General features: G+C 38.2%; 1 protein-coding gene across 2 annotated transcripts in view; it reads left to right on the top strand.

Moving 5' to 3' along the window:
* The window catches only part of LOC118719986 (vascular endothelial growth factor receptor kdr-like), a 241,998-nt gene extending 227,730 nt beyond the window's left edge, over positions 1-14,268 (top strand). For both annotated transcript variants that reach the window (XM_036439878.2, XM_036439879.2), the window contains exons 30-31: positions 371-471; positions 12,707-14,268. In XM_036439878.2, the coding sequence (XP_036295771.1) occupies positions 371-471; positions 12,707-12,908 (303 nt within the window). In that variant the 3' untranslated portion in view covers positions 12,909-14,268. The remainder of the gene's footprint in view (positions 1-370; positions 472-12,706) is intronic.
* Positions 14,269-15,561: the final 1,293 nt, after the last annotated feature.

Here is a 15,561-nt window from a genome sequence, read left to right as displayed (position 1 = left end):
GATGCAAAGCAAAGGACTGAATCCTATTGTAGAATACTCTATCCAGCAAAATTACCAATCAAAATTGAAGAGGGTTATCTTTATCCACATGGTTATAGCTGGATCATATTCATACAAGCCTGAAAGAAATGTAAATCAAAGACCAGCAATTTTCTTTTAAGGAATGACCTAATTGCCCACATCTAAATTTCACAGGGCCACACCTGGCTTCAAGGGAAACTGAGGAATAGTTTTTAGCTGGGTATTAGGTACTCAGCTTCTTAAAAAGGAAGAAGGGTAGATAATATCCTGTAAGCCTTCATTAACTTCTCAGATGCTTGATTCCATGGGTCAGGTAGTATACTAATACCCTTATCCTCTTTCTTTCCAGGGCTTTGAAGAAGATTATGCACCTGTGTTGAATTGGAATGAGATCAAGACCCAGAAACGCCTGGAAAACCACTTCTGGCCACATGGGATGATGACCATAGAGTGAGTACCATACCTAAGGATATTTAATCAGGGGAGAGATGCACATATATGATTCTAATCCACAGTGTCAATAAAAGACATGTTACCACATATATGATTTCTCTCTCCAGTGGCACTTGGGATATGGGTGCACCTTTGCACCCTAGTGATGAGAGACATCTTCCCATATAGTCCCCAGAAGCCACAGACCTTCTGAGCATTATTCTAAAGCCCTTCCTTTTGTCAAATTTTTCTAATACCATTTGAAATTGCTGAGAATATAGATTAACCGAGGTAAAAAATTGGGATTAATCGATATTGAGAAGAGGAAGAAACTAAAGATGTGGTTTCTGGCACATTTTATCCTATATTTGAGGGTAGAATATAATCATGTTTGCATTATACTCCTTTCTACTGCTCTGTAAGTGTTCCTCACTGTTTTTCCAAGTGGGCAGAGAATCTGTTTCTATACTCAGAATGTTAGTTCTCTAAAAGAAAGGGTTATACTGTGTATTTTCCTAGCCTCTACTTAAAGCCCCTCTAGCATAAAGGGTACTCACTCAGAGGCTGGCTCCCAGCACTGTTTCAGGCACATGCATATATTCTTTCATTGATTTATTCACTAATTTATTTCAGCAAATATTTATTGCATGCTTATTTTTGGCTGGGTATCATTGTATTGCTGGGAATACAGCTGGAAAAGAGAGAACAGGAAAGAATATGACATGAGATGAACTTTTTGAATTATATAAGGACAAGATCATTTAGGCTTTGTGAATTTATTGTTTTATTCTGAGTGAGATGAACAGCCATTGGAGAGTTCAGAACAGTGAGATGACATGGTTTGACTTGTATTTTTTTTTAAATCACTTTGAGCCCAGGAGGTGTGACTCAGTAGTAAGCATTGATCCATGAACCATGAACCGAGAGGTCATTGGTTCGATTCCTGGTCACTGCACATGCCCAGGTTGCAGGCTGGATCCCCAAGAGATAGCTGGTTGATGTTTCTCTCTCATCAATGTGTTATTTCTCTCCCTTTCCCTTCCTCTCTCTGAAATCAATAACAAATATATTTTAAAAGAATCACTTTGAGCCCTAGCTCGGTAGCAGGTAGCTCAGTTGGTTAGAGCATAGTCTTTATATGACAAGGTTACAGGTCTGACCCCCAATCAGGACACATACAAAAATCAACCAATGTATGTATAAACAAGTAGAACAATAAATTGACCTCTCTCTCTCTCTCTCTCTCTCTCTCTCTCTCTCTCTCTCTCTCTCTCTCTCTCTCTTTCCCCCCCTCTCTCTCTCTGTTTCTCAATAAATAAATAATAGTTTTTATAAAGAATCACTTTGGCTACTGTATGAGGAATAGATTGTAAGGAAGTAACAATGGAAGTAGGAATATCAGTTAGAAGGTTATTGCTCTAGTCAAGGTGAGAAATGATGGTGCTTGGAATGGATGTGAAAAATAGACATATTTATTGAACATTGAAGATTGTTGACATCAGTTGTTAGATTATCTCTTGACCTCAGTTTCCTTGTCTGTAAAGTAGGATTAATAATTCATACCTACAACAAAATATTGTTGGAAGCAAAGATAGCCAATTAGTCAAAAGTTTTAAAAGGACCGCAGCCTTGAACTTTATCCACTGTTTTCTCTCTTTTATCCCCACACTCCACCTCCAAGGCAACAAAAGAAATTGATGAATGTCTGAGGAACTATGATTTATATTTTATCAGTTACCTAGATCCTTGACCCTTTTTTCCCTCCCTACCTGCTTCATGATTATATAGACATCTTTGAAATTATTCTATTCTGCAGAACCACCCCTTTTTATCAGCAGCAAATTACTTGAAGTGGAATATTTTTAAAGCAAATAATAAACCCTTCTTCACCTTCTAACAAAGTTCCTTCCAAACATACTCACTGTTTGGACTATTATAATGAAATACCTTAAATTTGGTTTTTTATTTACAACCAAAATTTATTTATGATGGTTCTGAATGCCAGATATCTACAATCATGATTCCAAGATGATCAGGTTTTGGTAAGAAGCATATTCTTTGTTGAAGATGGCTAACTTGTACTTGTATCCTCACATGACAGAAAGAAAAGTGAGCTAGTGTGAGTACCCTATGTTGGGCTGCCAGTTGCGAGTGTTCCCCCACGTTCTGCATGGTTTAGGGTTGAGGTTCAGGGTTTGGGCTCTGGAGGAGGCTGCACACAAATAAAAGAGACTAGAAAATATTAATTTGGAAATATTGGGGGCCAGGCAGGAGCCCGGCTCAAGAGGAAGGACTCTATCCCACTCTGGCCTTGCTATCCCTTTTATTAAGACTATGGGATACATCCATAGCCTTTAGGCAGGCAATTCCAATAATAGCCAATCAGCAAGATAAAACTAAAAGGTGGAAGTTGCTTTAGCTACTATTGTCTCAAGTAAACAGTGTGTGCTTGGCTCTGACCTTTCTGAGCTTCAAGGTTGACCAGCATTCCGGATTCCTTGTCCACATCTCTCTGCTAGTAAAGACAATGGGCAGCTTCCAACATATCCCTGTTGGGTTGTTGTTGTTTTTTTTCTCCCTTAAAAATTCTTGCATCTGCAGACTAGAAATAAACCTATAAGAACAAAAATGAGACAAGCAATAACGGTTATGCTGAAAGGCAAATGAAACAGTCTGTAGTAAGTTTATTTCTGGGCCAACAGTTCCTTGAGTCCCAATTTCAATGTCCAACAGTTTTGAGTCCCAATTTCAATGTCCAACATTTCCTTATGTGTACATGTCAGCAATGATATGCTAGTTCTGGATGGTGGACAAATGGTGGCAACGCAGGTCCGACCCTCTCTGGTTTGGCACTGGGCAACCTGCAGCAACACACAGCTGCTGGCTGCTAGTATGGCAAGGTGTCTTCAGCATCTTCATTTCTGGACTGTTTCTCCTCTTGTCTTTATGGCTGGAGCAATCCGGTCAGCTCCTCTCCAGGATCTGTTGTTGCAGCAATCCACATGGGCTTGTAGTTTTCTGGAAATATACAAACATATTCCCGACCAAAGTTGATAAAGGAATCTTTTCTATAAATTAGACTTGGGATCCTTTTTCATTTTTTGCCCAAACAATTTTCCCTTGGCTTATGTTGACACCATGTGTGTTTACATGGGTGTCTTGCTATTAGCATTTACAAATGAAAATTAATTTTAAAGGTAAAAGTTTATTGATATAATTTACTTACAGGATATTTTTCCACTATCCTCCCTTTCTTATTTTTTTTAAATTTAGGAGGCTTTGGGAAATTTTATAATGCAGTCTTGATAACTTTTAATTTTAATTTTTGCCCAGAAATATGACTGCTTTGGATTCATAGCATGTTTGGTAATTTTACTATGAGATGAACTATCAATAAAAATTTTAGTTAATACTTCAGGAATAGTTTGTGGTTTTTTTTGTGTCCAGTGCAATTAAGTTGTTATGAATATTCTCTTATTTCTATTAGCCAAATTAAATAATTTGAAATAAGGTTTATTTTTTTAACTTCACTTGTCCGAGGTTATGAACAATGAATGACATTAAATAGACCTCTGCAATTAATCTTTTAATAACTTAAAATAAACTTTGTCAGGGAAACAAAGACACAAATTATTTACTTCAGTTTATGAGGCAAAATTTATTGACTTTTAATTACAGTTCTTCAGGTGTTTGAAGAAAACCTCATTTTATTTCCTTCCAAAATAATTCTCAGGCTACAAAGAGTTTCATTTAAGAATATTTGTCTTTTTTTCTTTACTAAGCAACCTACAGGGCTGCTGCTTGATATTTGCTCATGCATCCAAATAGCCATGTCACAAGAAATATTATTACAGTAAACTTGACTACTATTTTACTGTCAGATTTAATACTCTAACAACAATCTTAGTTTACCCTATAAATATCAGTGAAAGAGATTTAAAATTTTTCAAATTTCTCCTTTTTATTAAGCTAGAATTTTATTTTTAAAGAGTATCCCTTTTGGCTAATTGGCATATACAAAGGGGTCATGGGTGGCCTTCAGTAACTTTCTTAGAAGACTTAATCAAATTGCTTACAAAGACATTGACTTATTCAAAGGGAGGGATTGGCCTTTGCTGTCTCAAGATGGCAGCCCCCAGGGGAGCTGCAAGCCATGTGGCCAACATAGCAGCTGCCAAGTCAGGCAGTCCAAAAACGGTCTTTATATTCAAAATTTGGTTGAGATTATAGAATTAATATTCTTATTTAATTAGACCAATAAGGAACATATTTTGAATTCCTAATTATTTTCAGAGAAAACACATTTTTTCAACAATAAATGTTTATACTTTAGGCATTGAATAACAACAACTATATAATTTCTCCCAATTTAATTGAATCTTGAACTTTTAGAACTGGCAAGTCAAATATTTAGCATTTCTTGATTAACACATATTTTTAAGAATAAATTTCAAAAATACAATAATTAACTGTAAACTGACCATGTTTTTTCTCTGCCAAAGGAAGTTGAGTAGCAAGATTGTAGGCATTCAAATGCAAAATTGTCCTTAAAGAATGGATACTGGCAGGAAGATGATTTACCTGTCTGCTGGGGGAAGAGTGATTACCCCTTTCTCCACTAACAAAGGGCATAGCCAGTTACCTAGGCTACTTAGATCTTTATAATATACTAGTGGCCCGGTGCATGAAATTCGTGCATTGGGTGGGGGTGTCCCTCAGCCTAGCCTGCATCCTCTCCAATCTGGGACCCCTCGAGAGATGTTAAACTGCCCACACCCTCTCTGGGATCGGGTCTAAACAGGCAGTCAGACATCCCTCTCACAATCCAGGACTGCTGGCTCCCAACTGCTTGCCTGCTTGCCTTCCTGATTGCCCCTAACCCCTTCCCCTGCCAGCCTGATTGATGTCTAACTGCTCCCCTGCCAGCCTGTTTGCCCTTAACTTCCCTCCTCTGCCCGCCTGGCTACCCCTAACTGCTCTCCCCTACAGTGTTGATTGCCTCCAACTGCCTTCCCTTGCAGACCTGGTCCCTCTCAACTGCCCTCCCTTGTAGGCCTGGTGCCTCCCAACTGCCCTCCCCTGCTGACCATCTTGTGGTCGCCTTCTTGTGTCCACATGGGGGCAACCATCTTTGACCACATGGGGGCAGCCATATTGTGTGTTGGAGTGATGGTCAATCTGCATATTACTCTTTTATTAGATAGGATAGAGGCCTGGTGCATGGGTGGGGACCAGCTGGTTTGACCTGAAGGGTGTCCCGGATCAGGGAGAGGGTTCCCTTGGGGCATGGGGCAGCCTGGGTGAGGGGCCTGTGATGGTTTGCAGGCTGGCCATGCCCCCTGGCGACCCAAGCAGAGGCCCTGGTATCTGGAATTTATTTACCTTCTACAATTGAAACTTTGTAACCTGGAGCGGAGCCAAGCCCCTTGCTCACTCTGTGGCTGCTTCCATTTCTATTTGGTTTTATGTATCTTCTATAATTGAAACTTTGCATCCTTGAGTGGAGGCCTAGGTTGGCCAGGGTATGTGGAAAGCTTGGCTTCTTCTATTGAAACCCAAGCCTCTCAACTGCTCTCTGTGGCTGCAGCCATCTTGTTTAGGGTTAATTTGCATTTATTAGATAGGATTTTTCAACAATTTTTGGGTTTCAAATCCAATTCCAATTATTTTAAGGAATTTACTTTGGATAAATTCTTTTGTAACAGAATTCACTGATTTTCTTGAAGGCCTTAAAAGTTAACTTTTTAACACCCTTTATTAGCATTTTAAAAACTACTCTTTATTATGGAAATGTGAATCCTGTTACTGGAACTAGCTTGAATTTCTTTCCTTTTGGTCAAATCTATGATTTTTCTTAGGAAAAAAAAAGTCTTGGATTTTTCATTTCTGTAGACTTTGTAAAGGGTCAAGTCCAGTTTAAGACCTATCTAATATCCGAAATTGAACCATGTGCACATTTTGTCTTAAATTATCTTTTCCCTTTACAAGTGCACAGATATCTCAGACACATTTCTAAATTTTTAAGGCGAGAAGACTTTTTCATGGTGAGAAAGGAGACTTTAAATTGGTATACCGGGAGAGTAGCCTTCCATATTGGATTGCCATGTGTCTCCCTTCCCCCACATCCTGCTTGCTTTGGGAGAAGGAGTCAGTAACAGATCTGGCTAAGTATCTTTTCATGCTTAATAAAGACAGATCTTAATTTTTTTTCTTTCTTTTTCACTTTCCAAAGTAATAACAAGCACCCAATTTGGCCAAATTTTGCATTTCCCTGAGAGTTCTGTAATTTTTAAACAAAACTTTAAGTAATCTCATTGTGAGAGAGTGGATAGCCCTGCCCTCTCCTGCCACCTTTGAATTTCTCTTCACTAGAGGTAGTTTCAGCAGCGGAGTTTCATTTCTTATTACAGATTTTTTATTCCAAATACAAATTAAGATTTTAATTTGAATAAGAAACCACATGCCTTAAGCATGCAAACCAAAAGTCTATAATAAAGTTCACTTTATAACCTAATTCTTCCCCATTACTGTGGCTGAAAAAGACATTACCACCCTACTTACAGATTGCGACTTCTGCAGCTGACTGTGGGCTTTGCATGTGGTCGATTTCCCTCACCTATATGGTGATCTTTTCCCCACCTTTGTGGTGTAATCTTCCTTTCTTCGCTCTAAGCGAAATATCATCCCCTCCAGTTGTCCCAAGTCAAAGGCACCAGTTGCAAGTGCCCCATGTTGGGCTGCCAGTTGTGAGTGTCCCCCCCCCACAACCCTCATGGTTCAGGGTTTAAGTTCAGGGTTTGGGCTCTGGAGGAGGCTGCACACAAATGAAAGAGACTAGAAAATATTAATTTGGAAATATTGGGGGCCGGGCAGGAGCCCAGCTCAAGAGGAAGGACTCCACCCCACTCTGGCCTTGCTATCCCCTTTATTAAGACTATGGGATACATCCATAGCCTTTAGGCAGGCAATTCCAATAATAGCCAATCAGCAAGATAAAACTAAAAGGTGGAAGTTGCTTTAGCTACTATTGTCTCAACTAAACAGTGGGTGCTTGGCTCTGACCTTTCAGAGCTTCAAGGTTGACCAGCCTTCTGTGTTCCTTATCAACACCTCTCTGCTAATGGGGACAATGGGCGGCTTCCAACAAGTTAGCTTTCTGATCTTCTCTTGTAAGGGCTGAACCCTCATGACTTAATCACCTCCCAAAAGCATCACCTCTAAATACAATCACATTATGAATTAAATTTCAACATGAATTTTGGGGGACACAGATATTTGGTATATAACACCTGCTGAAGTTTAAGACCTAAGTGCTGATGCCACTACACTGTCATTCTCCAAAGATACCTGACACACCCTTTGTTCGGCTTCTAAGTTAGGCATTAACCCTCTCTGATTATGTTGTCTTTGTGTTCAGAGGTAGATTTCTACCCATTCCCCTCACCCCAGTTCCACACACTTACCTCTGGGTACTGCCATACATTCAGGAGGAAGAGACAGACTGCTAACAGTCTCAAATAAAGTTATCAAGAGAACCTCATATGCACTTGCCTCACTTTTCTTTATTCCAAAACTTATTAGATCAGGAAAGACCCTCAAAACCTTGTGCATTTCAAGATTCTTATTTCATAGGTGTGGATGCCCAGAGAGATAAACTTTGGTCAAAGGCACTCTTTAAAATAATAATAATAATAATAATAATAATAATAATAATAATAAATAATGTACAACTACTATACTTTTACACCATGCACAAGTTATTTGGTCTTCACAACAGCTGCATGAGCTAAATACTGAAAGTTTAAGTATTTACAAAGTTCTGACAACTTCTAAGTATTAGAGACAGGATTTCAACCCTCTACTAGTCTACTTCCTGCTAAATCCAGTCTTGTTTTAGAGCTTGATCTCTCTATCATAAAGCAAACTAAAGTCCTGTTCTCCAGACTCCCAGATAGATGCTTTTCCCAATATTTATAATTACTAAATAAATCCAAAGGTAAAGGCACAGAATCAGGTAGTGAACCTTCAACAAACACATAGACTCTTGGGTATGGTGATCCCAGAGATATATGACAGCTGTTTGGCATATACCAGTAGCTCCAGGTATGGTACAGTGTTTCAGAAACAGCTCAGAAGCAACCCTGACAGACAGAGGCTCTCCCACTGTGAAGTTCTTTTTTTCTGAGAAGTGAACTTTTTTCCTTACTTCAAGCATTCACCAGCTTCAGAAGCTTACTTACCTCCTGAAGGTTCTCATTAGCTCTGTAATTAAGTAGAGGAAAAGTTCTTAAAGGAGGTAGCCAGAGGTAAAATGACAAGTGCTACCTCTTTTTACCAAGGTGAATGCTACAGGTGCATTCCAGACTATTGTCTACAATATTTTTATTGAAAGGGGAAATTCAATTTGCCAATAGCACCCGGGTTGTGGATTGTTACTTGCAAGATACTTGTGCTATCCATGGCTTGGGTTACTTGCTTCTCTCAAGAGAAAGCTTTCCAATTTAACATGTGTCACAAGTTTGACCTTCTTCACCCATCCCATCCATCCAAGCCATTATTCTGATGTATGTGAATATCTGTGCACACAAAAACAACCATGTTATTAAAAATATATTATTCAAAGAACAAGGACAATTACAAGGACCTTACAACCTGCTTTATTTTTTAAATCCCTATGTGTTTATAGTTTTCAAAAAAGTAATTTTTTCATCCATTGTATTTTTTTCTTTTTGGGAAAACATTTTACATATTGGTACACATTTATGCACCAGCCCTTATTCTATCTTACACCTGTCATACAAAATATTTATTTTGTCTCCCCCTTAGATGAATGTATTTTTACCACAGCAGAACTTACAAAGTTGCAAGGGCCCAAAAAATTCAAAGACAGCATTTGCTTTCTAAATTTTTAAAATTTCTTAAAATTTTATATTTATTTTGACTTTTCATTTTGAAACAATTCGGTTTATAGGAATGTGTAAAGAAATATGAAAGTCCCAAGCACCCTTCACTCAGTCTCCTTTAACAAACAGCTTGTGTAACTATAGTACAATGTCTCAATCAAGGAAATAATATTGATAGAATCCATGGAGCTATTCACATTCCCCCAGTTACATATGAATGTGTGTATTTATAGCTCTAAGCAATTTTAAAGCACATACAACTTTGTGTAATCACCACCTATCAAGATAGATAATAGTATCATAACCACAGGTACTATTGGCCCCTTATGCTACCACTTTATAACTATACCCACACCCTCTCTCCCCGTCCATAGCCCAGAGCAACCAACATATTTTCCATATGTATAATTATGTTACATACATAAATGGTATCATGCAATAGGCACCCTACTGAGATTGGCATTATTCTCCCTAAACATCATTACCTTCACTTTCATCTAAGATGTTGTCCATATCAATAGTTAATTCCTTTTTTATTTTTCAATTACAGTTGATTTTCAATACCATTCTGTATTAGTTTCAGATGTACAGCATAGTAGTTAGAAAATCATCTGCTTTATAGTGTTCCTCCCAATGTTTCAAGTACCCACCTGACCCCATAAACAGTTATAATATAATTGACTATATCCCCAATGCTGTAATCTACATATGTCTGACTATTCTGAAACAGCCAATTTGTAATTTTTATTTATTTTTTAAATGTATTTTATTGATTTTTTACAGAGAGGAAGGGAGAGGAGAGAGATATAGAGCTAGAAACACCGATGAGAGAAAGACATCAACCAGCTGCCTCCTGCACACCCCACACCAGGGTTGTGCCCGCAACGAATGTACATGCCCTTGACCGGAATCGAACCTGCGACCTTCCAGTCCGCAGACCAATGCTCTATCCACTGAGCCAAACCAGTTTTGGCACCAATTTGTAATTTTTAATCCTTCATATTTTTCACCCAGTCATCCAAGCCCCCTCCCATCTGATAACTGTCCATCTGTTATCTGTATAAGTCTGTTTCTATTTTGTTTGTTTGTTTGTTTTGTTTTTTGGATTCCACCTATAAGTGAAATCATGGTATTTGTCTTTCTCTGCCTGAAGAATTTCACTTAGCTAAGAGTTTTTATCATGAATGCATGCTGGACTTTATTGAATGCTTTTTCTAAATCTATTCATATGATCATGTGATATTTATTTTTCATTTCACTTACCATGTTCCAGGCTGTTCCAAGTAGCTTCTGTATAAAATTTTATTCAATCATCTCAATTATATGTGTTAATTCTGTGTTTCTTTGACAGGGAAGCTAATGCACAGAGATATATATTAACTTAATGAATATCAGAGCTTAATTCGAACATAGAATTTTGGCCACTAGAGTCTTCTCTTTTAACTACAATCCTTAGGAGTTCAAAGCAGGTAGGGGAAAGAGGTGCTTGCCTACTGGGATGGTAGGATCTGTCTGGCAAAGTGGAATCTGAATAAGATCTGGGATGGTAAGTAGAATTTAGATAAGTGTGTAAAAAGAAAGAAAGTATTCCAGTTATAGGAAAGCATGGGCAAAGGCAGAGTATGAAGGAGGCCAAGAAGTATTGGACAGATTAGAGAATAAGCAGGTTGATCCATAGTGGGGAAATGAGGTCTACATTTTGGAAAAGACTTACCATTTTCTTCCCAATGGGAAATGATACAACATTTTTTATATAGCCTATTTCAGAGTTTGCTGCTCTTACCCAGGAGATAAAAGTCTTAAGCCACAAAAGAATAAGTGGTAGTAGTGAAGGCATTTTCTACTTGAAAGAAGAACCATATACCTTTAAATGGCATGGCAACCATGTCAGTGGTACACTTTGTTACAGATGTGTGGGCTCCTCAGAGATGACTCCTTTTCTCCCATTCCCTGAACACACTGAAGCTCATTCAAGAATGGCACCCTAACTGGTTTTGCTCAGTGGATAAAGTGTCAGCCTGTGGAGTGAAAGGTCCCAGGTTCAATTCTAGTCAAGGGCATGTACCTTGGTTGCAGGCACATCCTCTATGGGAGGTGTGCAGGAGGCAGCTGATCGATGTTTCTCATCAATGTTTCTAACTCTTTATCCTTTTCCCTTTCTCTCTGTAAAAAATTAATAAAATATATTTTAAAAAGAATGGCATGTAGGAAGCTATAGCATTTCCTCAACTTGAAAAATTCTACATATCATTGAATTATGTTGTAGGAAAAAGGAAAAAAAGGTTATTTATTTTGATTCCTAAAGTCTCATGTACAATAAAAATAAAGTTCTTAATAAAATATTTTTATGTAAAAGAATCTCATTAAATACCTATTAAGAGTATTGTTAAACTGGTAGGAAAACTAGAGCTCTTGTCCCCAGATCATAACCCAGAGCCTGAGATACAAAGGTCCCTGGGCCCTAAGCAGTCTGTGCAACAAGGAAGGCCCCTTTAGGGGAGCGCCCTGGGGCTTTAACTCTCACTAAGGGATTTCAGGGATTGTTAGGTGATAGAGAAAAATGAGAGGAAGGTCCTTTGTAGCATAGGGGCTCAAGATGAGGAAGAAAGTTATGTAAAAAGAGAAACTCAGTGTCCCAGGGTCCAGAGAAAGGAGTTGCTTCTTAGTCTTCCACTCCTACTGCAACCACTCTGGTATGCCTAGAGACCTTTCATTTCTTTTTTTACATATGAAGAATGTGAGTGGTAATGAAAAGAAGAAACAAGACTAGGGCCACAGGTGATTCTTTCTGTGACAGAGAACATGGCACCCAAAGCTTTAAGTTAATCTATATGTGGTTGCCCAAAATAGTAAAAAAATTATATATATATATATATATATATATATATATATATATATATATATTAGAACCATAGAGAGTTTAAAGATCATCTAATTCAACTCTCTTTCCTCAAATTCATCCTACATTTGAATAAATTGAAGCACACACCACGAATCTGCCAAAGTTACACATCTCTGTAAAACTTCTTGGGCCTTGAGTAAGTGTTAGCAGTAGACAAATGCCACATTGTAAATATTACTAATGGCTTTCACATTCAGATAAAAAAAAAATTGCCTGCTAGAAGGGGCCACAGTTTCTATTTCCTGAGTTTCCTCATTTGCTTATCACAAGTCACCATAGTTCAAGTAGACTTGTGTTGACCAAAGGGAAAAACTTGATATTTTCAAATGAAGCTTCATTCTTTCCACATGTCTGCCAACATCTAGTGTCCCTCTGTCTAAAATATGCCCTTCTATCTTTTAAAATCATCAGATCTAGGCTAAGTGTGTTTCTTTTTCTCTCTGAACAGCCTGAATACTGTCATCAAGAACCAGGAGTCCCTTCAGAGTGAAACTGAGATGGAGCTTATGAAATACCATTCAGCCTTTGAGTTTGAAGAGGAAGACCAGATTAAAGAGATGTCCCTTCTATCACTGGATTCTACCATCGAATGCCACAGTCCACCACCCGACTATAACTCCGTGGTCCACTACAGCACTGTACCTATATAACCTACTACCAGTGCCCTTTTCCATCCCTTTCAAACTACTCCTTTTTTACCTCAGTAATCACTAATTATTTTCACATTTATATCATGGTAACAGAATTACTAACTTGAGACTGGAGAATGAAAAGAGAATACCTTGGCTGAGAATCTTGATTCTTCACAACTTTTGGGGGCACAGCTGGTCCAAGCAAGATCCTCAGAACTGACAGAGAGAAAACACAATGTTTAGTGCCGTTTCTCTTCCTATTAAATACCAATGACCCTACTTGGGTGTGTAAAGCCCTACAACAGCACCTTCAGGAGTTCTATATGCACCCCCTCCCTTCAAATTAGCCCAGTATATTTTCATGAGGGCTAATAATCTCTGTTGAATCATCAAAGGCCTTTAAAGCCTCCAATCAAGAACTGTAACCCTATAATATTCAGATCTTGGCAATTAGTCTCCAAACAGAACTTGGTGGACTTTTACCTGGGTGTCTTTAAAAAACTAAAGCAGTCAAATTTGCTACGGTTTGCCAGTAGAAGGGAGTTGGCAGCGATTTACATGCAATGCCACCCATGAGGGATCCTTTGGTTTCAAGCAATATGTAGAAGCTCCAGTGGGAGTTGGTCATGCTCACTATATTTAGGACATTCTCCCTATGAACTACCAGTTTTATCACCTTTGTGTTGTTCCCATGCCAGAAAACATCCAATCACACTTAGGTTGATTTCAAGAATACCATGACTTTAATACTTAAGCTCCAAGATCCACATGTCATATACACAGCAACACATAAGGTGTGTCTGCATGGACTCAGAGAAAATCAGTGAAGGAAGGGTTTGTGCATACTGCCCTTCCAGATTGGCTTATACTTCTCTGCTTCTAGAAAGTCCATGTCATTACCTCTCTGTCTAAGGAGGGAAGTGTAATCCCCTTCCTGAGGGTCAGGGGTGACTATGATAAATACTGGTTCTGTCTTTAATCTTATCTTTCTAAAACACCTATTCAGTTGAATCACATCTGAGGAAGCAGTGTGTCCCACCTCTACCATAAGACAGGATCATGAGGTCACACCAGGATAACAATGTGCTCATCCCTATATTATATAGTGAGACTATCCATTGACTTTAGAGATAGTGAGTTTCTCCTGATTCATTCCCATAGCACTAGGGAAAAATGGGAGTAATCAGCACTCTACAAAAATGAGGACCTAAAAGATACTCTGGTTCCTTCCTACTCTCCATTTTGTATATGAAAAAAATTAAGGCTTGAATGCATGTTATCTAACTACTAACCCAATGTTTTTTCCATTATTTAGACCATGTAGCCACGTGTATAAAAACATAAACATTTGCTAATGTAAATGATGATGCCACTGAAAGAGATCTCAAGAGTAGTTTTTTCTTTTTTTTTTTTTTTTTGGCTAGCATGCACACAGAAAAGACACCTTTCCTCATGGGATCATTGGCCTGGGTTTCTGCTCCAATAGCTCCCATATCTTCTATAGTGGCCCAAATTATCCCAGAACTGCTCAAATCTAAATTTCACTTGTGTCTCAAGAGCATTAGTGATATAAAAGGAAGCAAGAGTCAAGATGCTCTGTTTCCTCTCCATTTAAGAAGTCTGTAAACTTGGTTAGTTGGCTCAGTTGGTTAGAGCATTGTCCCGATATGCCAAGATTGTGGGTTCATACAAGAATCAACCAATGATACATAAATAAGTGGAACAACAAACCTCTCTCTCAAATCAAGCAATCAATCTCTTTTTTAAAATAGTTTATAAACAGTCCCAGAGACACAAGGCCTTTAACCCTAGAAAAAAATCCAAATTGGTGATTTAATAAAAAAGAAGTAAATGCAAACCCTTTTACCTATCCCATGCCTTAGCCTATTGACAATACCAGAAACATTTGCAGCTTTGCTCAGAAAAAATTGTGCCATATGTGTGATCAAAAAAAGGATAGGGAGATTACCACTAGCCTCCAACTACTACTATGGTGGTTCTCTTCCTCCAGCTTTTATCCAGGAAATTCATGTTTTTCAGCTGTACTCCTAGGGAATGGTCTGAATCAGTTTTGCTACTGGCCTAGGCAGGCAGACTCTATGAGTTGAATGGAGTAAGCTACCAATGGTAGGTTATGGTGAAGGGCCAAACCCAGTTTCTCACTCTTTCCTATCTCTGGTAAACATATACGCACCCAATACAGGAGCAACAAAGTACATTAAAAAAAAAAAAAAAAAACCTGGCAGTTACCAAGGGAAAGATTGACAGCAATACAATCATAGTATGAGATTTTAATATCCCGCTATTACCATTGGACAAATCCTCTAAACAAACAAACAAAAAAAAATCAGCAAGGAAACATCAATCTTAAATGACTTACTAGTGCAGATGGAATTAAGTGACATTTTCAGAACATTACACCCCAAAGCCACAGAATATACATTCTTCTCAAGTGCACATGGGTCATTTTCAAAGATAGACCATATATTGGGTCATAGGCAAAGTCTCTTCAAATTCAAGAAGATAAAAATCATATCAAGCATCATCTCAGATCACAGTGGCATAAAACTGGAAATCAATTACAATAAAAACAATAAAAAAAGAAACATATGGAGACTAAACAGCATGCTATTAAAAAATGACTAGGGTACCAGAGAGATCAAGGAAGAAA

Source organism: Pipistrellus kuhlii, unplaced genomic scaffold, assembly GCF_014108245.1.
Source record: "Pipistrellus kuhlii isolate mPipKuh1 unplaced genomic scaffold, mPipKuh1.p scaffold_m20_p_16, whole genome shotgun sequence".
NCBI lineage: Eukaryota > Metazoa > Chordata > Mammalia > Chiroptera > Vespertilionidae > Pipistrellus > Pipistrellus kuhlii.
The sequence above is the reverse complement of the archived record's forward strand: the minus strand, read 5'-3'. Positions and strand labels throughout refer to the sequence as shown.